General features: G+C 42.3%; 1 protein-coding gene across 7 annotated transcripts in view; it reads right to left on the bottom strand.

Annotated features, from left to right (window-relative positions):
- Window positions 1-26678, bottom strand: part of LOC125464755 (protein CASP-like) — a 534922-nt gene that overhangs the window by 160628 nt on the left and 347616 nt on the right. For all 7 annotated transcript variants that reach the window (XM_048557535.2, XM_048557531.2, XM_048557534.2 and 4 more), the window contains 2 exons: window positions 13746-13794; window positions 12512-12616 (listed from right to left, as the gene is read on the bottom strand). In XM_048557535.2, the coding sequence (XP_048413492.1) occupies window positions 12512-12616; window positions 13746-13794 (154 nt within the window). The remainder of the gene's footprint in view (window positions 1-12511; window positions 12617-13745; window positions 13795-26678) is intronic.

Genomic DNA, 26678 nt, shown 5'->3' with positions numbered 1-26678 from the left:
ACCACCCTCTGTGTAAAGAACTTTCCACGCATATCTCCCTTAAACTTTCTTCCTCTCACTTTGAACTCATGACCCCTAGTAATCGAGTCCCACACTCTGGGGAAAAGCTTCTTGCTATCCACCCTGTCTATACCCCTCAAGATTTTGTAGACCTCGATCAGGTCCCCCCTCAATCTCCATCTTTCTAATGAAAATAATCCTAATCTACTCAACCTCTCTTCATAGCTAGCACCCTCCATACCAGGCAACATCCCATGAATCTCCTCTGCACCCTCTCCAAAGCATCCACATCCTTTTGGTAATGTGGCAACCAGAACTGCACACAGTACTCCAAGTGTGGCCGAACCAAAGTCCTATACAACTGCAACATGACCTGCCAACTCTTGTACTCAATACCCTGCCCAATGAAGGAAAGCATGCCATATGCCTTTTTGACCACCCTATTGACCTGCGTTGCCACCTTCAGGGAACAATGGGCCTGAACACCCAGATCTCTCTGTTCATCAATTTTCCCTAGGACTTTTCCATTAACTGTATAGTTTGCCCTTGAATTTGATCTTCCAAAATGCATCACCTCGCATTTGCCCGGATTGAACTCCATCTGCCATTTATCTGCCCAACTCTCCAGTCTATCTACCTTCTGCTGTAATTTCTGACAGTCCGCTTCACTATCAGCTACTCCACCAATCTTAATGTCATCAGCAAACTTGCTGATCAGACCACCTACACCTTCCTCCAGATCATTTACATATATCACAAACAACAGTGGTCCCAGCACAGATCCCTGTGGAACACCACTGGTCACAGGTCTCCAATTTGAGAAACGCCCTTCTACTACTACCCTCTGTCTCCTGTTACCCAGCCAGTTTTTTATCCATCTAGCTAGCACACCCTGGATCCCATGTGACATCACTTTCTCCACCAGCCTGCCATGGGGAACCTTATCAAACGCCTTACTGAAGTCCATGTATATGACATCTACAGCCTTTCCCTCATCAATCAACTTTGTCACGTCATCAAAGAATTCTATTAAGTTGGTAAGACATGACCTTCACTGTACAAAACCATATTGCTTATCACTGCTAAGCCCATTTTCTTCCAAATGGGAATAGATCCTATCCCTCAGTATCTTCTCCAGTAGCTTCTCTACCACTGACGTCAGGCTCACCGGTCGATAATTACCTGGATTATCCTTGCTGCCCTTTTTAAACAAGGGGACAACATTAGCAAGTCTCCAGTTGTCTGGGACCTCACCCGTGTCTAAGGACGCTGCAAAGATATCTGTTAGGGCCCCGGCTATTTCCTCTCTCGCTTCCCTCAATAACCTGGGATAGATCCCATCCGGACCTGGGGACTTGTCCACCTTAATGTCTTTTAGGATACCTAACACCTCCTCCTTCCTTATGTCAACTTGACCTAGACTAAGCAAACATCTATCCCTAACCTCAACATCCGTCATGTCCCTCTCCTTGGTGAATACCGATGCAAAGTACTCGTTAAGAATGACACCGATTTTCTCTGAATCAGCGCATAACTTTCCTTCTTTGTCCTTAAGTGGGCCAATCCTTTCTCTAGTTACCCTCTTGCTCTTTATATATGAATAAAAGGCTTTGGGATATTCCTTATCCGTGTTTGCCAGCAATATCTCATGTCATCTCTCAGCCCTCTTAATCTCTCGTTTCAGATTCGCTCTACATTCCCGATATTCTTGCAAAGCTTCGTCTGTCTTCAGTCGCCTAGACCTCATGTATGCTTCCTTTTTTCTCTTGGCTAGTGTCACAATTTCACCTGTCATCCATGGCTCCCTAATCTTGCCTTTTCTATTCCTCATTTTCGCAGGAACAGGTCTCTCCTGCACACTAATCAACCTCTCCTTAAAAGCCTCCCACATATCAAATGTGGATTTACCTTCAAACAGTTTCTCCCAATCTATATTCCTCAGATCCTGCCGGATCTTGGTATCGTCGGCCTTCCCCCAGTTTAGTACTCTTCCTTTAGGACCACTCCTATCCTTGTCCACGAGTATTGCAAAACTTATGGAATTGTGGTCGCTATTTCCAAAGTAGTCCCCTACTATAATATCAACCATCTGGCTGGGTTCATTCCCCAACACCAGGCCCAGTATAGCCCCTTCTCGAGTTGGACTACATACATACTGCTCTAGAAAACCCTCTTGGACACACCTTACAAACTCTGCTCCGTCTTGACCCCTAACACTGAGTGAATCCCAGTCAATGTTGGGAAAATTAAAATCTCCCACCACCACCACCCTGTTTCTCCTACACCTTTCCATTATCTGTTTACATATTTGTACCTCTATCTCACGCTCGCTGTTGGGAGGCTTGTAGTACAGCCCCAACATTGTTACTGAATCCTTCCTATTTGTGAGTTCTACCCATATTGCCTCACTGCTCGAGTCCTCCATGGGGCCCTCCTTCAGTGCGGCTGAGATATCGTCTTTGACCATTACTGCAACTCCTCCACCCCTTTTACCTCCCTCTCTATCCCGCCTGCAGCACTGATATCCTGGGACGAGTTGCCAGTCATGCCCTTCCCTCAACCAAGTCTCAGTAATAGCAATAACATCATACCTCCAGGTACCGATCCAAGCCCTAAGCTCATCTTCCTTGTCTACTAAACTTCTCGCATTAAAACAAATGCACCTCAGACCACCTGTCCCTTTGTGTTCATCATCTGCTCCCTGACTACTATTCCCTTCAGTCACACCGACTCCATTATCTAGTTCCCTACAGGCTTTCGTTTCTACCTCTTTTCTGTCCAATATTTGGTTCCCATCCCCCTGCCACATTAGTTTATACATCTGAAGTATACATCTTTCACAGTTCTGAGGGCCTGAACTTTCTTCAGTTCTAACAATTTGAAGGCTTCCATTTAAAGTATGCTGGCTTGTAAACTCCACAGACTAGAAATCTCTTCTGCCGAGGTGACTGGTTATATTGAAGTGAAGTATATATTTGCTTCTTCCAAACTGAACTGAAAAAAATGACTCTTCTGCTCTGAACTCAAAACAGAACACATACTTGTTACCTCTTCAAAGAATTCTAACAGGTTTGTCAGGCAGGACCTCCCCTTACTAAAACCATGCAGACTTGTTCTAATCTGACCCTGCACTTCCAGGAATTTAGAAATCTTATCCTTGACAATGGATTCTAGAATTTTACCAACTACCGAGGTTAGGCTAATCGGCCTATAATTTTCCATCTTTTGCCTTGATCCTTTCTTCAACAAGGGAGTTACAACAGCAATTTTCCAATCATCTGGGACTTTCCCCGACTCCAGTGACTTTTGTAGGATCACGACCAAAGCCTCCGCTATTTCCTCAACCACCTCCCTCAGAACTCTAGGATGTAGCCCATTGGGGCCAGGAGATTTATTAAATTTTAGACTCTTTAGCTTTTCTTGCACTTTCTCTTTTGTAATGCCTACCGTACTCAACTCTGCCCATGGCTCTCCCAAATTGTTGGCATACTACTCATGTCTTCCGCTGTGAAGACTGACGCAAAGTACTTATTAAGTTCTTCAGCTATTTCCTTATCTCCCATCACTAGCTTCCAGCATCAATTTGGAGCGGCCCAATATCTACTTTTGCCTCTCGTTTGTTACTTATGTATTGAAAGAAGCTTTTACTATCATTTTTAATATTACTAGCTAGCCTACCTTCATTTATGATCTTCTCCTTCCTTATTGCTCTCTTTGTTATCCTCTGTTTGTTTTAGTAGCCTTCCCAATCTTCTGATTTCCCAGTGCCCGTGAGGCACTGTATCAAAGGCCTTTTGGAAGTGTAGATAGATAACATCTACTGGGTTTCCCTGGTCTTACATACTTGTTACTCTATTGGTGATCATGGGAACTGCAGATGCTGGCAAATCCAAGATAACAAAGTGTGGAGCTGGAGAACACAACAGGCCAAGCAGCATCTCAGGAACACAAAAGCTGACGTTTCGGGCCTAGACCCTTCATCAGAGGCTCTGATGAAGGGTCTAGGCCCGAAACGTCAGCTTTTGTGCTCCTGAGATGCTGCTTGGCCTGTTATGTTCATCCAGCTCCACACTTTGTTGTCTCTGTTACTCTATTGGGTTTCCCTGATCTAACATACTTGTTATAGACTGGAGAGAGTGAAGAAGAAACAAAGAGCAAAAGAGTACAGCACAGGAATAGGCCCTTCGGCCCACCACACCTGTGCTGATCATCATGCCTTAACTAAACTAAAAAACAAACCTTCTGCTCTCATTCAGTCCATATCCCTCAATTCCCTCCTTATTCATGTAATCATCCAGATGCCTCTTAAGTGTCACCAACATTGCAGCTTCTACCACCTCTTCTGGCAATGCTTTCCAGACTCTTACCACTCTCTACGTAAAAAACTTTCCTCACAAATTTCCTTCAGACTTTTGCCCTGTCACCTTGAGTCTGTGCCCCCTTGTATTAAAACTTCAACCCTGGGAAAAAGCCTCTGACTTTCCACCCAAACTATGCCCCTCATAATTTTGTAGATCTCGACCAGGTCTTATCTCAGCCGCCATCTTTCCAGTGAAAACAAACCCAGTCTTTTTAACCTTTCCTCATAGTCAATGACCTTGAGACCAGGCAACATCCTGGTGAACCTTTTCCGCACCTTCTCCAAAGGTTCCACTTCCTTCTGGTAAAGTGGCAACAAAAACTGCACACATACTCCAAATGCGGTCTAACACGGGTTTTATATAGCTGCAACATGTTTTGCCAAATCTTGTACTCCATGCCTTGATCAGTGAAGGCAAGCATGCCATATGCCTTCTTAATCTTTGAGATTTACCAGGATGTTGCCTGGGCTGGAGGCATTTAGTTATGAGTGGTGATTGGCCAGGCTGGGAAAACAACAAATGTTGGATATCAGAGCAGGTCAGGCAGCATCTATGAAGAGAGAGTAAACTAATGTTGAGTCCAGTTGACTCCTCATCAGAGCTAACAGACTAGGCTTGTCTTCCTTACAGCAGAGGAGACTGGGGAAGGACATGACTGAGATGTATAAAATTATGAGAGGCATTGGCAGGTAGACAGAAGAAACCTTTCCCTCTAATGGAGGGATCAATGACTCGGGGTACAAAGTTAAGGAAAGGGGCAGGTGGCTTAGGGAAAACGTGAGGAAAATGTTTCTTCATCCAAAGACTTGTGGGAATCTTGAGCTCATTGTGTGTAAGGGTGGTACAGGCACAAACCCACATAATATTTTAGTAGTATTTAGGCTTACACTTGTCATGTTAAGGCACACAGGGCTATGGGCCAAGTGTTGGAAAATGGGATTAGAATTACATGGTTGTGTTGTCCAATGGAGACTCAGTGGTTTGAAGGGCTTTTTTTTCTACTCTGTAGACGTCTTTTACTCAAAGGTTTCTTGAGATACTCCTTCAGAAACTTAAGATTGTATCCCAGTATTTCTCAATTTAATGTTTCAATCTTATACTTTGAAATCTAAGTGTTGTCAACATAAATAGCATATCCAAATATGTATACCTTTTAGCTAGCTGCAGGTCTTAAATTAAATGGTAAAATTATGGCTATGAAGTATCAATGCACAAACTCAAAATTTATGATTTGAGATGTACGTCTATGCTACAGTGGGAATATTATAATTCAGATGTGTTTAATCCTGCTGTGTGGAATCCTGGCTCTTCGGAGGGACTTTTCGCTCAACAAGGTTGCTTCTAAGGACAACAGAGGACTGCTATCACTTCATAATAAAATATGAATTCTGTGACAAAATGAACTTTTGTCATTTTTAAACCTAACATCTCCACGCGCTTAAAATCATATTTATTAGGTTATTGCCAACTTCAACCACACAAGATCAGCAGATGCTAACAATTCTGATCTGACAGGAGATCAAATTTGTCACTGCCAATATAATGGTGGTATAAAATTTTTACAAATTCATCATTTCAGGAAACCGTAACATATTTGTAAATATCAGGTGTTATTGATAGATGTGGCTTCATCGTCTAAATAATATGCAGCAATTTACAAGGGCTTTCCACGGTGGGGAAATTATTGAAAAGGGCTCTGAGAGATAGGATTTATGACCACTTATATACGCACAGTTTGATTCGTGATAGTCAGCATGGATTTGTGTGAGGGCTATATCATGCCTCACAAACCTTACTGAATTCTTTGAAGAGGTGACCAAACACATGGATGAAGGTAGAGCAGTGGATGTGGTGTACATGGATTTAAGTAAGGCATTTGATAAGGTTCCATAGTAGACTCATGCAGAAGGTAAGGAAGTATGGGATAGGGGGAAATGTGGCAGATTGGATTCAGAATTGGCTGACCCTTAGAAGACAAAGGGTGATAGTGGACGGAAAATATTCAACATGGTGCTCAGTTACAAGGGGTGTACCACAAGGATCTGTTCTGGGTCCTCTTCTATTTGTGATTTTTGTAAATGATTTGGATGAAGGAGTGGAAGGGTCGATTAGTAAGTTCGTGGACAATGTGAAGGTGGGTCGCCTTGTGGACAGTGCGGAGGGCTGTTCTAGGTTACAAAGGGACATTGATAGGATGCAGAGCTGGGCTGAGAAGTGGCAGATGGAGTTTAACCCTGAAAAGCGTGAGGTGATTCATTTCGGAAGGACAAACTTGAAAGCGGAATACAGGGTTAACGGAAAGATTCTTGGCAGTGTGGAGGAGCAGAGGGATCTTGGGATTCAGGTTCACAGTTCACTGTAAGCTGCCATTAGATACAGTTGTTAAGAAGGTGCATGGTATGTTAGCTTCCAATAACAGAGGGATTGCGTTCAAGATCCATGAAGATATACTTCAACTGTACAAAACCCTAGCTCAGCCGCATCTGGAGTATTGTGTCCAGCCCTGGTCGCCTCAGTACAGGAAAGATGTGGAAGCGCTGGAAAAGGGGCAGAGGAGATTTACTAGGATGTTGCCTGGAATGGAGGGAAGGTCTTATGAGGAAAGGTTGAGAGCGCTAGGGCTTTTCTCTTTAGAACGACGAAGAATGAGAGTTGACTTGATAGAGATGTAAAAATGATAAGCAGTACAGATAGAGTGGACAGCCAGAGACTTTTTCCTCGGATGGAGGTAGCTATTATGAGGGGCATAGTTTTAAAGTGAGTGGAGGTAGATACAGGGGAGACGTCAGGGGTAGGTTCTTTACTCAGAGAGTGACAGTGGGTTGGATCGCATTGTCAGAGAGGGTAGTGGAGTCGGCCTCATTGGAGGCATTTAAGTGGCTATGAGATAGGCATATGGATGATAGTATAAGGTAGGGATGGAGATTAGATCGGCTCAACATTGTAGGCCAAATGGCCTGTACTGATCTATGCTCTAGTTCACAAAGCATTTTTCTTTATTTCATTCATGGGATGAGGGCATCACTGGCTAGGCAGCATTTATTGCTCATCCCTCATTACCCAGAGGGCAGTTAAGAGTCAACCACACTGCTGTGGGTCTGGAGTCAGATGTAGGCCAAACCAGGTAAGCACGGCAATTACTTTCCCTAAAGGATATTAGCGAGACACATGAGCTTTTTCCAACAATCGACAATGGATTCATGGTCATTTGACTCTTAATTCCAGATATTTACTGAATATTCAATTTCCACCATTTGCCGCGGCGGGATTCAAACCTGGGTCTCCAGAACATATCTGGCTCTCTGGATTAACAGTCCAGCAACAATACCACTAGACCTTCACCTCCCTCTGCACTAAACCCTGAGTCACAAAGCAAAGTCCAACCCAACCTTACATTTACAAACATCTATAATTTCTCTGAAAAAATCAGGGTCAATGGTTGGCTGGTCCACTCTGTAAACTGAGTGGTTGATGAGCAGATATATAATCTCAGACACGAATAGTAGTGTGCAGAAAAAGGCAATGTAGCAATAGCAGCTGAAACTTTGTAGCCAGTGGTCATTTGGTATTCTGTGTTTTAAAGCCTGAACCAGCTTGCTTGGGAAAAGTTAATTAATGGAAGCTTATACGAAGTGGTCTTTGTCTTAAAATGGTGTTTAGACAGAAAATGAGTTTTAGGTAATGTTGCAATTAAGCAAAGAACTCACTCTTAAAATATTCAAAATGCAGTTGAACTATCTTATGCAAATAAACACATTGTGAGTTCATAGCCTGTGCTGCAAATAGGTTCAGGTGTTTATCAATCCACCATCTGTCAAAGAGAGATCACACTGCAGCACATGAGATACACCAGCAGCCTGATGCATTGTTTATGAGATACTGGGAAGGATACACTTCAGATCATGTAGACCATGAAATCTGCTTAAAAGTGTAATTATGGAAGAGACACTGTAGCAATTTTACTGTAAATTCGTGAGGAAAGTAATTTTAAACTTATTTTTGCTTACGTTAACTGAGTGCCATCAAGCAGGATTTTGCTTATGCCAGAGAGATTGTAGGTTCCCACACAAGGATGGCAGGATTGTTTTCAACACCTTGTGGTTTTATGAGCATTTCTATGGTAAGCCTATGAGCCTTCTGGGACTATTTTTAGACTGCGAAAGAGATGAATTGGGATCAATATCATAACAAGCAGCATTTCACGTATGATCCATTTCGACCTCGTCCTAAGATGCCTAGTCTCTCAGGTGCTATTCCTCAGCTATCTACTCTTTAACAGTTTCCCATTTTGAACTAGCTGTTTTTTCTATCAGTGCTTGATTCAAATCTCTGTCAGTTACCTTTTCAATCACTGAAGTTTCTGGTGCTTTTTCAAAACCATGATCAAGCTAAAATAACTCCACTTATCCTACTTGCTTCTGTGGAATTTGGTCTAATGCTGTTTCCTATGTTGTCGGGCAATAAGCGTTCTTATCAAGACATCCTCTTATATAACCATTTCAGGAATTCCTTTCCCTTTGCTTATATACATTGTGACCATTCCAGTCTATAGTATGATAACTGAAGTGATGCCTTCATCTTAACTCTAAGTTCTTGCATTTCCTGCAAGCTGCCGATAAATACGCTCTTTTATCTCCTTCTCATTATTTGATGGTTCATAAGTATACATCCAGTAGTATAGCAACTCCTCTACTGTTTCATAATTCAAAGAAAAGTGATTCCTTTTTGAAACTTCAAGGACATTGTCATCATCAACTGATGCAACAGTAGATTTGATCATATGGCCCATTCCTTTGTTCTCACCTGCATTGCATTTATGGAAAACATTTTAGCAAGAAATATTAACAGCCTATTCTATATAGTAGATGGAGAGAAAATGTTTCTGTTTGGCCTCACATTAGGTTCTGGAATACACCACCTGGAAGTATTGGTGGAGGCAGATTAAATTCAGCCATTCAAAAGAAAACTAAATGATTTTAAAAAATGAAAAAAATAGTGGAATGTTACAAGGAAAAGGCAAGAGAATGTAATAAGTTGAGTCAAGGGGGAGCAAATGGTATTAGCGCTAAACTATTAATCCAAAAACTTAGCAAATGTTCTGGGGGCCTGGGTTCAAATCCTGCCATAGTAGATGGTGAAATTTGAATTCAATAAAAATCTGGAATTAAGAATCGAACGATGGTCTGGCCTACGTATTACTCCAGATCCACTATATTGTGGGTGACTCTTAACTGCCCTCTGAGCAATTAAGGATGGACAATAAATGCTGGTCCAACCAGAGACGGCCACATCTGTGAGTGAATATTAAAAAAAAAATTCCTTCTGGAAGCCAGCATGAATATGGCCAGTCACATGGCCTCCTCCTGTGCTACAACCATTTTATGATTCATTCCATTTCTTGTTTGAGTCAGTTTGCTGTCATTGCTACTACAGTGCTATATGGCAACTTGCCAACTTTATTTATAACTTTCCCATTTTAGCATGCTTCACATTTCCCTATTGTTCGAATCCTCTTCTTTCTGAACTACTTTTGGTTCCAACAGTGCCTGCCTATTTCTCTGTGCATGAAAAGAACATCCGTGGACTCCATGTTACCCAATATTATTAGCAGTTCTTTCCCTTCAGGACTGTCCACTTCATCTTAAGGCCATTGATTTCCATACCACTTGCCATCATCAGTCCTTGAGTGATATCATCTTCCAAATCTGTTCCGAGAACTCCGTGTTTGAATCCCTTATGTTAGCATCCATGCTGTAGTACTAAAACCACTTTTATTATACTCTTGGGTGAGACGAGTGAGAGATTACACTCATCTGGTTGCATTCCAATCTATTTAATCGATTAGCTAGGATCATATGCATAGGTTTCTCTTTCACATCTACACCTTTACTTCCATTGCTGCCTGTTCTCCTCTTTCTCATCCATATGCTGCCCTTGACAATATTATCAAAAATCAAAGCATTATTTTTTAAGATACACTAATGACACCATCCACAAAATCATTTCTCTCATCACTTACATTGTTATTAATTATTAGACTAACTGTCTGCGATCGATGGTGGATGAGCAGAAAATTATTTCATATAAAGATAAGAATCATACATCCCTACTGTGCGAAAGCAGGTCATTCAACCAATCGAGTCCTCACCAACCGTCTAAAGAGCATCCCATCCAGACCCACATCCTACCCTATCTCTGAATTCCCCTCCCTAGAAACTATGGGAAACATAGCATGGCCAATCCAACTAACGTGCACATCTTTGGACTGTGGGAGGAAACCGGATCACCTGGGGGGAAACCACACAAACACGGGGAGAATGTGCAAACTCCATGCAGACAGTCGTCCGAGGCTGGAATTGAACCCAGGTCCCTGGTGCTGTGAGGCAGCAGTGCAAGTCAATGAACTATCATGCTGCCTTAAGGAAGATGTAAACTATCATCTTTGGTCCTCATGATTAATGCTGCTCCCTAGCTACCAGCTACTTCATTCTCCCTATAATTAAGTGAGACTAAACCCAATTGTTTGCAGCCTGACTGATGTATTGGAGTCTGAGAACAGCTCTAACCACCTACAGTATTAAGGCCACTGATTTCCATACCCACAATATTGTCGGACACTGCACACACCTCAGCTCATCTGTTTCTGAAACCCTCACCTCTATACTTGACTATTTCAATGTATTCCTGGCTAGACTTCCACATCCAACTTTTAAAAATTTGAGGTCATCCAAATTTCTACTGACTCTGTTCTATTCATCCATTACTCCTGTGCTTAATGATCCAGACCAGTTCCTGGTCACAAAAGGCTTTGATTTAAAAATGCATGTCCTGGTTTCTCAGTCCATCCATGGCCTCAGTACTTGCCACCTCTATAATGTGTTTGAGAATTTCAACGTCCTAAAATATTTGTGACCACCTAATTCTGATCAATTCAGCATCCGTGATTTTAAATGCTTCGTCAGTGGTGCACTTGCTTATAACTGCCAAAGCCCTAAGCTCTGAAATCCTCTCCCTCTTTTGTCCGTAAAGCACATCTCTTTGATAAAGATTAGGTCATCTGCAATAAGGCCTTGCTGATAGATTTTGCTTCATTTTGCCCCAGTGAAGTGCCTTGGGCATTTCATTCTGTTAAGTACACTATATATAAATGCAGGTTTTGCTGTTGCAACTCTGTTCTAATATTTCATTCTAGTGACCGGACTACTGTTAATTTAGTTTAAATCCTGATTCACAAAATAAGTTCACCTCCTCTCAAGAAGGTATGTCCCAACTCTGTTGAGGTATGGACATCTACCTGAAATATGTGCCTGCTGTCTCACAGAACAGGCAGACAGTGTCACTGTAGTGCTGAAAGGAAGAAAAAGGCCTTCGTTGAGCAAGAAGTATTTTTAAAGAAAGTTTTAGGGGCAACAGTATACGATGACTGTGGAAGTTTTCAAATGTTACATTTTTGATCGTTTTCTGTTACGATTGGGAATTAATCAATTGCGGGGTTAATAAAGTTTTTGCTGGACTTTGTTGGGAAGACTGATATGATTGCCAGAAATGTGGTGAATAAGGTCAAACTAAGCAACCCATGCCTGAGAATTATGCTGAGTCTAGTCAGTATATGTTCAAAGTTGGGAAAACCAGTCATCAGATTGCAATGCTGTTGAATCACACTGATGAAAAATATTCCATAATTCAATTATTTCATCACATTTTTAACTAATTAATGTCAACAAAATAAAAAGGCACATTATTTCATGTGAAAGTTGATATCATTATTTTTGCCTCTTAGTCATTGGGTTGCACAGTATGGAAACAGGCCCTTCAGTCCAACTTGTTCATGCTGACGAGATATCCTAAATTAATCTAGTCCCTTTTGCCAGCAATTGGGCATTAATCCCTCTAAACCCTTCCTATTCTTACAATCATCCAGATACCTTGGGTACATTTCTCTTCATTTTAAGTTATATCTTAATCAAATTATCATATTTTTCAGCTCAATTGCACAACTATCATTGCTAGCTTAATCTTCAATGTGGGAAAAATGAAAATGAAAAATGATCGAAGATTAATAGGTAAACAGTTGGAAAGTGATTTGCTGAGCTCTAAAGTAAAAAAACATAACAGTCAACTCTTCATTCGATTCATGCTCTATGTCTTACCACATCAGGAGCTTTTTGGATCTGAGTGGCCAGCTGCAGGGATTGGTTAGCTGAGGAAAGTTGCTCACGCAAGGCCTCCGCCTCCCTCTGAACTACCTCTGCCCTCTGAGGGAAAGAGAAGAGAAACAAAACACACTCATTCAACAGCTGACAAATTACATAGACCCCATTAATCTATTTCTGCGTCAGTGACTATAACAGATTTTCCTTAACAGTCAACCTAATAAATGTAAAAAGAAAATACTGCAAGTGATGGATATTCATTTTAAACATTACAAGGAAGAAATAATTGAGTGATTATGACAGTAATTTAACGCCAGAAGCACGGAATCCCTGCTGATATTAATGTTGCAGCTCAGCGAGTTTTTGGGACACAACAAAAACAAGTGAAACGACGGTTTTTTATTCTTTTTTTTCCATTGATGAGACCAAAGGGGCGTTCTTTTGGTATGGGGAGGGGAGGAGTGGGAGAGGAAGGGTGGGGGACCAAGGGATGGAGAGGAATAGGAGAGACAGTAGGTGGGGCTGAACGGGAGAAGAGGGGTGGGGGTAAACAGAAAAGGTGGGGGGCGGTGAACAGGACAGGAGAGTGCTGTAAGGAGGGAGTGGCAAAGGACAGGAGAGGTGGGGAATACTTAGAAAGAATAGGTGGGGACTGGAGGTGTGAGGTTGAAGGACAAAGGATGGGGTGTGATGGACGGGAGAGGACAGATAGGGATCCTCTGGGGAGGACAACGGGAAGGTGCAAGGTGAAACAATTGAAGAATTAAGTTACCTGTATGGTACAAGGGAAGGAGAGGGGATAGGCAGGAAGGGGGCATGTCAGGACACTGCAACAAAGAATGGCATTGAACAGGACAATGAGTGGGTGAAGAGCTGATCAGAGGGGTGAGGGAGATGATGAGGGGAGGGAATGAGGTGGCAAGGGAAGTGGATGAGGCATGGAGAGAGATGAGGTGATAAGGGGACAGCAGGGATGAGGTGAAGAACAGAGAGAGCAGGAATGAGGTGACAAGTAGGGAAGGGAGAGATGAGGTGACAAGGGGAGGGCAGGGATGAGATGATGACAGGAGTGGACAAGGTAAAGGATCAAAGGAGTGGATGAGGATATACACAGAGGGGAGGGACGAGGAAGTGGAGAAGCAAATAAAAGGAAGAAGAGGCAAACTGATGAGGGGAGGGCCGGTCAAGTGGCCTAACCGAATGATTACTCAAAGCATTAAAAACATGTTACCTGATTGGCTCTTTCCAGATCTGTCATGATCATTTCAATTTCATCTGCTCTGTAACAGATTCAAGGAAATAGTGAAGTGATACCCTGAACACAATATCAATTGACCCACACAATAATGTCACACCCGCACATATATTCATTAAGTATAGAAATGTTCTCAGTGTAACAGTCAGGGAGAAATTTCATCTAGATGTTACATTCAGAGCCAGAGACAATTACGCTTAGTAACTACTGTCCATCTTATTTGGCTGTTTTTAGACAAATAAATCACAATCGTAGTTGTACAGACAGCTTCAGACACTCTCCATCACTTGATAGTAATTTTCACAGGTTACATTTCTCATTATGCTGATAAAGAAATTCTCTGAGGCCAGCAGGAGTTTTTATGAATTTCAAGCTGAAAGTTAACTTTCAAGTCTGAAAAGTATACCACACGGGGAGCAATGAACAAATCACGGCACTGAACAAGGCAATTAACAAAAAAGTACATTACACAGGAGACCTCAACACAGGAAAATAATCCACATATTTACAATTTTATTCCTAGCTAATTATACCAGAAGCAGTCAGCTCGGTAACAAAGGTCAAACCAAAGGCCAGGTTTAGCTCTGTACACCCCTAACTTCAGCCTTGGTAAAGTGAACATAAATATTGATCCCAACAGTACTCCATAATAGGCCTATTAATATTTGTGATGATCCTCTGACAGATCTTCATTCAAATAATTTTAAAGCCTGGGTTTGAGATGCAAGGCAGTAACATTTATTGATAACAATCACAAAAATCAGTCCATAACAAGTTGGAACAGCAATAAAACAATATACTCACTGCTATTGACAAAATGTCTTTAAATTAAATCAAATCATCTCTTTCCCATAGCACTGGTCAAATGATACATCATCAAGATATTTAATGGCATAAAATTTAAGTATCAGGTCTTAGATTAAGATTGATATTCAGAACTTAACCCATCATAATTCTGAATTTTCTGACACTACAGTTTAGGCAAATAATTAACAAGAGACAGAATCTTTAACTTCTCTTCATATCGAGCCCCGAGTGGATTTCTTTAAATCAACATACTCAAAACATACAGCCAAACCATAGAACAAAATTGGTCAGTTGCTTCCTAATTTATCTTAAAGGTTAAACAGGATTTTGTTAAATTGCTGAGATTGTTTAATATTTGGTATTCTGTGTTTGTTGAAAAGCTTCAGCAACATTGCTGTTTTCAGTGATAACAAAGTATGGAACTGGAGGAACAAAGCAGGCCAGGCAGCATCTAAGGAACAGGAAAGCTGACATCTCAGGTCGGGACCCATCTTCAGAAATGGGGAGGGAAAAGGGAACTCAGAAACACAGACAGAGAGGAGGGGTGGGGAAGGTAGCTGGGAGGGTGACAGGTGAGTACATGTAGGCAGTGGCTGGGATTGGTCAGTGATGTGGGACTGACGGAAAGGTGGGAGATAAAATGGACAGGTTGTGTTAGGGCAAGAAGGTGGGAGATTTTGAAACTGGAAAAATTTACATTTAGGCCATTGGGCTGTAGGCTCCCAAGGCAGGTTATAGAACATAGAACATAGAACAGTACAGCACAGAACAGGCCCTTCAGCCCACAATGTTGTGCCGACCATTGATCCTCATGTATGCATCCTCAAATTTCTGTGACCATATACATGTCCAGCAGTCTCTTAAATGACCCCAATGACCTTGCTTCCACAACTGCTGCTGGCAATGCATTCCATGCTCTCACAACTCTCTGCGTAAAGAACCTGCCTCTGACATCCCCTCTATACTTTCCACCAACCAGCTTAAAACTATGACCCCTCGTGCTAGCCATTTCTGCCCTGGGAAATAGTCTCTGGCTATCAACTCTATCTATGCCTCTCATTATCTTGTATACCTCAATTAGGTCCCCTCTCCTCCTCCTTTTCTCCAATGAAAAGAGACCGAGCTCAGTCAACCTCTCTTCATAAGATAAGCCCTCCAGTCCAGGCAGCATCCTGGTAAACCTCCTCTGAACCCTCTCCAAAGCATCCACATCTTTCCTATAATAGGGCGCCCAGAACTGGACGCAGTATTCCAAGTGCGGTCTAACCAAAGTTTTATAGAGCTGCAACAAGATCTCACGACTCTTAAACTCAATCCCCCTGTTAATGAAAGCCAAAACACCATATGCTTTCTTAACAACCCTGTCCACCAGGGTGGCCATTTTAAGGGATCTATGTATCTGCACACCAAGGTCCCTCTGTTCCTCCACGCTGCCAAGAATCCTATCCTTAATCCTGTACTCAGCTTTCAAATTCGACCTTCCAAAATGCATCACCTCGCATTTATCCAGGTTGAACTCCATCTGCCACCTCTCAGCCCATCTCTGCATCCTGTCAATAAAGGTTAATAAGGTTATGAGGTGCTGCTCCTCCAGTTTGCGGGTGATGTCATCATGATAATGGAGGAGGCCCAGGACGGACAAGGAGTAGGAGGGGGTGTTAAAATGTTTCGCGACTGGAAGGTGTGTCATGTACAGAGCGCAGATGCTCTCCAAAATGGTCTCACTGATGTACAGGAGGCCACACCGTTGAAACTGCGGATAAGGTGGAGCCACAGTAGTGGTATGGCGCACTGACCTGACATAGCTGAGGCGAGGTGCCAACTCTCTGACACCTCCTCTGGCTGTCTCTCAATCATGACAACCAAACCATTCACAACCTCATAACTTCGGGTGACCTCCCATCCACAGCCTCCAACCTCATCGCTCACCAACCTCGCACTGCCCATTTCTGCCTTCTTCCCAAAATCCATAAACCTAACTGCTCCAGCCGACCCACCGTCTCTGCATGCTCTTGGCCCACTGAACTCATGTTCGCTTACCTTGACCCTGATTCCACCAAACCCCCTGCCCGGGTCCAGAAACTCCCCACCTACGTCCAAGACACCACCCACATCCCCCCTTCCTCCAGGACTTCCGGCTCCCTGATCCCCAGTGCCTCAACTTTACTGTGGGCGTCCAGTCCCTTTACACTTATATCCCCCATACTGACAGCTCAAAAGCCCTGTGTTTCTTCCTGTCCCACAGACCCAACCAGTCCGCCTCCACCCACACCTGCATCTGCTCGACTGAACTTGTCTTTACCCTCAACTACTTCGCTTTCAACTCCTCCCACTTCATACAAACTAAGGGGGTGGCCATGAGCACCTGTATGGGCCCAAGCTATGCCTCCCTCTTCGTAGGATATGTGGAACCACTCCTTACTCCACTACTACACTGACACTATCCCCCACCACATCGATGATTGTATCGCTGCTGACATATGCTCCCATGAGGAGCTTGAACAGTTCATCAGCTTTACTAACACCTTTCACCCTAACCTCAAGTTCACCTGGAGTCTCTGATACCTCCCACTGCTTCCTGGACCTCTTAGTTTTGATGCTTGATGACCGCCTTGTGACCAACATTTATTTCAAGCCAACTGACTCCCACAGCTACCTAGATAATGCCTTCTCTGACCCATCCTCCTGCAAGAATGCAATCCCCTACTTCAAATTTCTCTGCATCTGCTTCCAAGATTGGTCGTTCCACTCCCACACATCCCAGACGTCCTCCTATTCAAAGGAACTTAACATACGCCCCCCCAGCAATTGAAAATGCTCTCAAACACATCACTTGCATCTCCCACACCTCTGCCCTTGCATCACCTCTCCTGAGCAAAAACAAAAATAAAGACAGAATCCCCCTTGTCCTCACATTATCACGCCACCAACCTGCACATCCAACGTATCATTCTCCGTCACTTCCACCATCTACAATCTGACCCCACAACCAAAGATATATTTCTCTTCCCACCTCTATCTGCGTTTTGTAGGGACTGCTCTCTTCACAACTCTCTCGTCCACTCCACACTCCCCCCTAACCACACCATCCTCGGCACCTTATCCAAGTCACTCCTCTGTCCTCACATCGCCTGCCCCCTACAAAACCAAGGACAGAACCCCCTTTGTCCTCACCTATCACGCTACAAAACTGCACATCCAACGTATCATTCTCCGCCACTTTCGACATCTACAATCTGACCCCACAACTGAAGATATATTTCTCTTCCCACCCCTATCTGTGCTTCATAGAAAATAGAACATAGAAAAGTGCACGATGTTGTGCCGTGGAATAATCCTAATCCAAAACTAAAATAACCTAACCTACATTCCCCTCAATTCACTGCAGTCCATGTGCATGTCCAGCAGTTGCTTAAATGTAAGATAATCACTGGTACATAGAACATAGAAAGGTGGTTTAAGGAGGGGTTGTTGTCAAGTTGAGGGGGGACCTGATACAGCACCACAGCTGAAAGAAAGGACAAAAAGCACCAGAGCAGTAGTTATACGGGACTCTATTGTTAAGGGTACAGATAGACACTTCTGTAGATGTAAAGGACACAGGATGGTGTTGCCTCTCTGGTGCCAGGGTCCAAGAAGTCTCTGAACAGGCAGAAAGCATTCTGAAGGGAGACGGTGAACAAGCCAGAGCTTGTAGTACATATTGGTACTAACGACATAGGTAGGATGAGTGACGAGGCCCTGCAGGAGCAGTTCAGGGAGGGATGTAGAAAGTAAAGAGCAGGAACTCCAAGGTTGTAATCTCAGGATTACTCCCTGTGCCACATGCCAGTGAGGCTAGAAGCAGGAGGATAGCACAGCTCAGCACATGGATAAACAGATGGTTTAGGGAGGGTTTCAGATATCTGGACCATTGGGATCTCTTCTGGGTCAGGTGAGAGCTGTACAAGTTTTCGTAGGGACTGCTCTCTCCACGACTCACTCATTCGCTCCATACTCTGCACAATCCCCGACACCTTTTCCTGCAACCACAGGAAGTGTTACGCCTGCCCCTACACCTCCTTCCTCACCTGCATTCAACACAAAAAAAGCTTCGACATCAGACATGGGTTCACCTGCACATCTGTCAACTTGGTCTACTGTATCCGCTGCACCCGATGTGACCTTCTCTACATCTGTGACACCAAGAAGAGACTCAGAGACCATCTTGTGGAGCATCTGCGCTCTGTACATGACAAACATCACCACCTTCTGGTCACAAAACATTTAAAATTTCCCCTCCCACTCCCGTGGTGACATTTCCATCCTGGGCCTCCCCCAGTGTCACAAATGGCATCATTGCAAACTGGAGGAGCAGCACCTCATATTTCATCTCGGGAGCCTACAGCCTGTTGGCCTGAGTGCAGCCTTTACCAGTTTCAAAATCTCTCTACCTCCGACCTCATCCCCGCCCTCCTTGACCTGACACAACCTGTCCATCTTCTCTCCCATCCATTCGCCCCACACATCCCACTGACCAATCCCCAGCACTCCTTACCTGCATTCACCTATCACAATCCCATCTACTTTTCTCAGCCCCACCACCCCCTTTCTATTTATTTCTGAGCTTCCCCCTCCCAATTTCTGAAGAAAGGTCCTGATCCGAATTGTTGACTTTCCTGCTCCACTGATGCTGCCTGGCCTGTTGCGTTCCTCCAGCTCCGCACCTTGTTATCTTTGACTCTAGCATCTGCAGTTCTTAGTATATCACTGGTCTAGTGATTTTAACAGGCCAGCTATTAATCAACATATTTTATTAAGATGTCCTACTTTTCCCTCATTCAGTTCACCCAGAACTTTCTTTCCTCTTCATAAAAACTAGAAGAAAAACAATTGCAATCTTCCAGCATCTTCAGTCAGGCACACATTGGACAGCTCACATATTAACTAGAAACTACTTATGAGTTTGTTGACTTGCTCGCCGAGCTGGCTTGTTCTCGTTCACCATGCTAGGTGACATCAGTGGAGCCTAGGGTGAAGAGATGTTATTCTACTCCACTTGGAATTTGTACTGTCCAGTCCATTGTGATGAGTAGTGTCATTTCCGGTTTTGATCTGTATGCGTTTGTATATGGGGTCCAATTCTATGTGTCTGTTGATTGCAATACAGGTGGAGTGCCATGCCTCTAGGAATTCTTGTGCGTGTCTATGTTTGGCTTGGGCTACTATGGTTACCTTGTTCCAGTTGAACTGATGGTCTTCATTGTCTGAGAGTACTAGTATTAAGGAGAGTTGTTGTGTAGTTTTTATGCTAGTTGATGTTCGTGTATTCTGATGGCTAGTTTCCTTCCTGTCTGTCCGATGTAATGTTTGTGGCAGTCATTGCATGGTATTTTGTAAACCATATTCATTCTGTAAGTTGTGGGCATAGGGTCTTTAATCCTTGTGAGTGTTTATTGGAGTGGCTGTGGGCTTGTGGGCCACCATGATTCCTAGTGATTTTAAGGGAATCGGGACTGACAACAAGACATGTAAGACCACTGGGAATCATGGTGACCCACAGGCCCACAGCTATTCTACGACAAACACTCACAAGGATTAAAGACCCCATTCCCACAACATGCAAAACCGTGGTTTACAACTGCCACAAACATTACATTGCACACATAGGAAGGAAACTAGCCATCAGAATACACAAACATCAGCTAGCAGAAAAACGACACAATGAATTCTCCTTAATATCAGTAAACTAAGGCAATGAAGACCATCAGTTCAGCTGGAACAAGGTAACCACAGTAGCCCAAGCCAAACATCAACACGCACGGGATTTCCTAGAGGCATGGTTCTCCACATATAATCCAAATCAACAAACATAGAGAATTGGACCCCATACAGATCAAAACCAGAAATAACACCAATCACCATAGCAGATCAAATAGAATAAATTCCAAGCGGAGTAGAATAACTTGGCTTCTTCAGAAGCTCCATTGATGATGTCAGCTAGCATGGTGGCAAAATGTCTGAACGAAAACAAGCTAGCTTGGTGAGCGAGTCAACACCTTCATTCACATCCTGAGCTACAGATCTTTGCCAAAACTTTGAGAAAATACTTATACTAAATTGGAGACAAAAATCAAGACTTTTCTGTAAATTATCAACAATATCTATGTAGACCTGCATCTAAGAGCCTAATATTTCTGCTGAGAAACGTCACTGGGTTTAAAATTTTTCCTAGAGATCCTGGCCTGTTTATTGTCCTGAGCTATAACTTTAGGAACCACTTCTTGTGTAAGTGTCGCTGAGAACGTTTCAAGTATTCAGTGCTCGGTCAAAGAGTCCTGTTGTATCTGATGTTATCACTTTTCTACCTACCAAGCCCTTGCTGTACATTCTGAAATCTGTAAATGAGTTAAACACTGCCTTCAAAGAAGCAATCGCCTGGGAACAATTTAATATTGAGTTCTATTATGTTTTTACACATGTCGGTATTTAATAATTAGGTTATACCTGTAGCAGATAACCTAAAACCTATACAATACTACAATAAAATGTCAAATAAAATTTACACAAAGTAGTGAAATAAAATTAAACCACATGGAGAGTAATGCAAAGCCATAAAAGTAGGAATCATTGGTAAAATTTTTTAAATAACAGTTCAGAATTTGACAAGCAATGCACTGCGCTCTTCTTCTGTGAGAAAATATGATAATTAACCTAAATCAAAATACAGAGTGTGATTCTCACAATGATATCCCAAAGGAAGACCTGGCATTTTGACCCAGTAACAATGAAGGAACAATACTATAGTCCCAAGACAGGATGGCATTTATCTTAGTGGAGTTCCCAAACAAATGCTGTTCATGACTTTCCAGGTGGTAGAGATCCTGGGCTTTGAAGGTGCTGCGAAGCAAATCATGCTGAGTGAGTGCTGAAAGTAGTAGATGAGTGCCAAACAGACTGCTTTGTCCTAGATGGCGTCAAGGTTCTTGAATGTTGTTGAAGCTGTACTCATCCAGTCAAATGGAGGATATTCCACCATATTTCTGACTTATGTCTGATAGATGGTGAACAGGTGCCGAGAAGCAGAATCGTCTCAGAATTTCTATCCTCTGACCTACTCTTGTATTTAAAATGCAAATATGTTCAGTTCCTTATTAATATTACCCCCTAAATGTTGATAATGGAAGACTCATTGTTGGCAACAAGGCTGAATGTCATAGGGAGGTGGTCAGATTTTCTTTAGTGGGAGATGGCCATGCCTGGTACTTTTCTGCTAAGTAAGTTATTTTGCCACTTATCAATTTTAATGCTATCTAGGTTTTGATGCACATGGACGCAGACTGCTTCAGTATTTGAGGAATTGTGAATGGTACACGAGCATCTATACAACACCAGCACTATGCAACAATATTGAAAATTGTCCAGGTACACCCTGCCTACAAAAAGCAGAATAAATGAAATCTGGCTAGCTATTGCCCCTTACTAATGATGAAGGGGAAGGTTAAATGATGGAGGTAGCCATCAACAGTGCTATCAGCAATATAGGTTGACTGAGCTGGTCTAAGGACTGCTTTGTATAATATGTTTTTAACAAGATACATACATGTATCCATCACTTGCTTTCATAAAAATAGGGAATGTTTGGTTCCTGTTCTGCACCTGACCATGATAAATATAAATGAAATCAAACCTTGAGTCCATGTAAAGCTCAAACATTTATACCCCCAAAGCAAATTCTGCATTCACTATAAACCGTTGACAACTTTCATGACCTCATATTGCTCTTCAGTCACTACCAGCAATATTGGATGTGGAACACTAAATGACCATGGTGTGTATTTTCTCACTCACTACAGCACCACACAACCAATTTTAAATTATTTGGAGATTTTTTTAAAACCTTCACTCATATGATTCATTAATTTAATTTGAAAAATTCACTTCTCAGGCACTTTCATTTGTGGTGTTGATCTTTGTGGGTCTACAATTGGATTCAAACAGTGCAGAAAAGACTCCCTGGCTCATCAAGTCTGCACTGACATAACCACCACTAAATGTACGCTAATCCCAATTTCTAGCTCTTGACCCAAATCCTGAATGTTACGATATTTGAAGTGCTCATCCAAATATCTTTTAAAGGTTGCAGGGTTTCCAGCCCGCACCCACCTTCCGAAGCAGTGCAATCCAAATTCCCATCAGCAGCTAAGCAAAAAAGTTTATTCCGAATCCCCCCCGAATCTCCTGCCCTTTACCCTAAAACTAGGCTCTCGCATGACTGACCCCTCAATCAAGGGGAACATCTGCACTCCATTCTCCCTGTCCAAACCCTTATAATCTTATACACCTCAATCATGTCCCCCTCAGTTTTCTCTGCTCTAAGGAAAATAATCTATGCCTATTTAGTCTCTCCTTATAACTCAATTTCTCATCCCAGGCAGCATCCTGGTGAACCTCTAATACTATCACATCCTTCCTGTAGTGAGGTGACCAGAATTGCATACAGGTACTCCAACTGGTGCTTAATTAACACTCTGTACAACTCCAACATTGCCTTCTTCCTCTTATATTCAATGCCATGATTGATGAAAGCAAGTGTCACATATGCCTTCTTAACTATCCTGTCAAATGCTCTGCCAACTTCAGGGTTCTGTGAATAGTTATTCCAAGATCCTTCTGTTCTTCTAAGCTAACCCATATCCTACCAATCAATAAATACTCCCTCATCTTGCTTCGTCTTTCAATTTGCATCACCTCACACTTATCAGTGTTAAATACCATCTGCCACTGCTCTGCCCATCTGACCAACCCATCTATATCTTCCTGTAACCATCTTCTTCACTATTAACCACTCTACCAATCTTGGTGTTGTTTGCAAATTTGCTTAACATTCTCCTCACATTTTGATCTATATCATTAATGTATATAACAAAAAACAAGTGTCCCGATACTGATCCTTGTGGTGCACCAACAGACACTGGCTTCTAATCACTGAAACAGCGTTCTACCACTACCCTTTGTGAATTACTACTAAGCCAATTTCTCCTCAAGCGAATCCACCTCACCAAGTTTCCCTCAATTCCATGTGCTTTAACTTTCTTAAGCAATCTCCCATGTGGGACCTTGTTGAAAACTTTTGTCAGAGGGAGGATGTGCCTAATAAATGTGTTAGAATTTTTTGAAAATGTCATCAAAGTGTGGATGAGCGAAGTTCAATTGATGTACTCAATATGGATTTTAGCTAAGTTTTGACAGGAAGTGTATTGGAATAGTCAAGCAAAGAAGTATTGAAGCATGAATGAGGAGTTCAGCAAATAAGCCGAAATGGGATAGACTCAGGGGATATTACGGACGTAGTCTTAAAAGAAATATGAAGGTGGCAGCACAAACTGCCATCAAATGTGACACCACGATTAGCTTAAATCTCAAACAGCTGCCAGCAAGAGGAATGGAGCTGGTAGTTGGGAAAGAGAGTTTGGAGCAGGGCCTGAAAACGAAAACACTTCAGTCTTCTTGGTAACTGCATGATATTACAGCTCATCCAGGCCAGAGGTCAATCAACCAGTCTAATAATCTAGCAGCAGCAGAGGAGTCAATGAAGTTAGTGTTAAAATAGAGCTGATGTTGGCAGTTTACATGTGAAAACTAACACTGTGCTATCAGGTAAGTGCAGAGAAACGGCCAGCATATAAAAAATAGGAGGGGAAAAGGGGTCAATTCTTGAAGGACATCATAAGTAATATTGCAAGAGCAGAAAAAGAAACTAATGCAATTGATTCTATAGCCATGATTAGATAGCTAAGAATGGGATCACAGGAGAGCAGTTCTACCCAAATGATGGCAATGAAGATTCTTTGGAGGCAGATAGTAAGGACAACCACATCATTGTCTGCAGGTAGGTTGAAAGGATGAAGAGGGAAGGTTTATCTTTATCAGTCATACAGGATGTCATTATGACTTTGAGAAGATCAGTTCCACAGTGTGGTCAGGGCAGTAACGTGAATAGAAGAATTGTGGGAAAAATGGCACGGATTTTGAGAAGTGACAACACCTTTGAGAACTTGGAGAGAAAGGGGAGATTGAAGATCGGACAGTCGCTTGCAAGAGCATTTTTCTTGGGGAGAGAGGTAATGATAGAAAGTATAAGGAGAGAAACATAACACCTGAACAGGGAGAACCATTAACAATATAGATTAATGTGGGTGATCATCAGTCTGTAAGCATTTGCTTTAAACAGGAAAATAAGCCACAGAGAGGTGTAGGGGAATTCCAGAGTCTAGAACCTAGGCAACTGAAGGTACTGACATAAGTTATAACAGGAAATGCACAATATCAGAATTACAGGAATGTAAACATTTTGGAGGGTTGAAGGGATTTACACTGCTAGGTTTCAGACAGAAGATGATTTCACAGAGTGCATGGGGGAAGTTAGAAAGGAACTAGAAACAGATACAAGTTCAGGGTTCGGGAAGGAGAACTGCTAAAGGAAAATTTTATGGCTAAAAAACAAGATTAGGAAGCAATTGACTAGAATGTCTTAATCTTTGTGACATGCAAATCCATGATATTCTTGCATTTGTTGAATTGAAGAGAAGATGGCGAGGAAATCAAGAAGACATGAGGGTTTGCAGTCAGAGAAAGAAGCCAAGGTGATTTCAACAATCCCATTGAATTTTTTCAGGCAGAGATAGATAGATTTTTGAACAGTAGATGAATTAAGGGTTATGGTGAGTGGGCAGTTAAGTGCATGGTGAGTCCGTGAAAAGATCATGGTCTTATTGAGTGGTGGAGCACGCTTGACAGGCCAGATAGCCTACTACTGCTCCTATTTCTCATGTTCTTATGTATATAGTTCAGCCAGATCTGGTAATGGAATGACCAATCTAGTCAGCTAACATATCCTTTCAAGTCTGCATCCCCTTACTTAAGTGAACAGAGATGAAGGTAACATGGGTCCAGACTCTGGTGATAAATCAGATTATATATTTCCATTCTACAAAAACGGTTTGGAGTTGCCATGTGCATGTGAACCTTCAAAATACAGGCAAAGACTATTAGTCTGTTAAATTGTCACGTAAATTTGTGAAACTTGATAACAGCATTCACAAATCTGACAATGAATATTTGTGGTAGTTTGTATGAAATGGTTGAGTGTGCAAAACATGGTTCATGAAATGTTTAAGATCTAAAACTGTGATATCACAGTAAGGAATTCCATAATTTGGACTTGGTCGCTGATATAATCTGCTATTGCCATAGAAATTATCTTAAGAATACACAGATGTAACATCTATAAATCACACTAGTGGAAATGTTGTATTATTTCTTTTAGAATCAAGTTGAATTACATAAAAGCAATAAAGATCAAGGGTTAATTTTAACCCAGAGCAATTTGCAGAGGAGGAGGAGAGAGCAAGCACGCATGCGAGAGAAAGAGAAAAAGAAAAACTGTACAATTTTTCCAATAGCCTCATCAGTCCATAAACACAACGTAAGCACAAACAGGAGCAGGAACCTGGTTCCCAAACAATCCTCTGACACGTGTCGTTTCTCTTGCCACTGATATCATTATTGTCCATTTCCCACTTGCCATCCAACATTAATTGCCCATTCCTGCCTGCTCTCTCCTTCGTGGCAGTGCATTCCTGATATCTCTATCCACTCCACTGCTACCTCACTTCCTAGTCCTCTCCTGAGTTTGCTTCCCTCCCATGTTTCCCTCCAGTGTTTACTGCCAGGCACCATTCTCTTCACTGCTCCCTCTCTTGAGACAGTGTAAAGCAGACTACAGGGACAGGTAGCTGCTTTGAACATCATTGTTAATCACAGACACTGAAACTACATGCGAGGAGTGCACCCACTATAATTGCAGCATTAGCAAATGCAGCTGTCTGCAAAACCCCGCAGGTAAACTATTTAGAATTACAGACAATGGTAATGCAGTAATGTTACTTATCTGGATTTCCATAAGGTTCTGCAATATAGACTAATGAGTAAAGTCAGAGAATATGGCATCAGGGACAAATGGCAGAAAAGACTGCTAGTTGATCTCACGACATGAAGCAGAGCAGGAATTATATATTAATTGGAATGAAAGAAGGTGGGGATCCACAAGAATCTGCAGTT

This window comes from Stegostoma tigrinum, chromosome 27 (genome assembly GCF_030684315.1).
Source record: "Stegostoma tigrinum isolate sSteTig4 chromosome 27, sSteTig4.hap1, whole genome shotgun sequence".
NCBI classification, from domain to species: domain Eukaryota; kingdom Metazoa; phylum Chordata; class Chondrichthyes; order Orectolobiformes; family Stegostomatidae; genus Stegostoma; species Stegostoma tigrinum.
The sequence above is the reverse complement of the archived record's forward strand: the minus strand, read 5'-3'. Positions and strand labels throughout refer to the sequence as shown.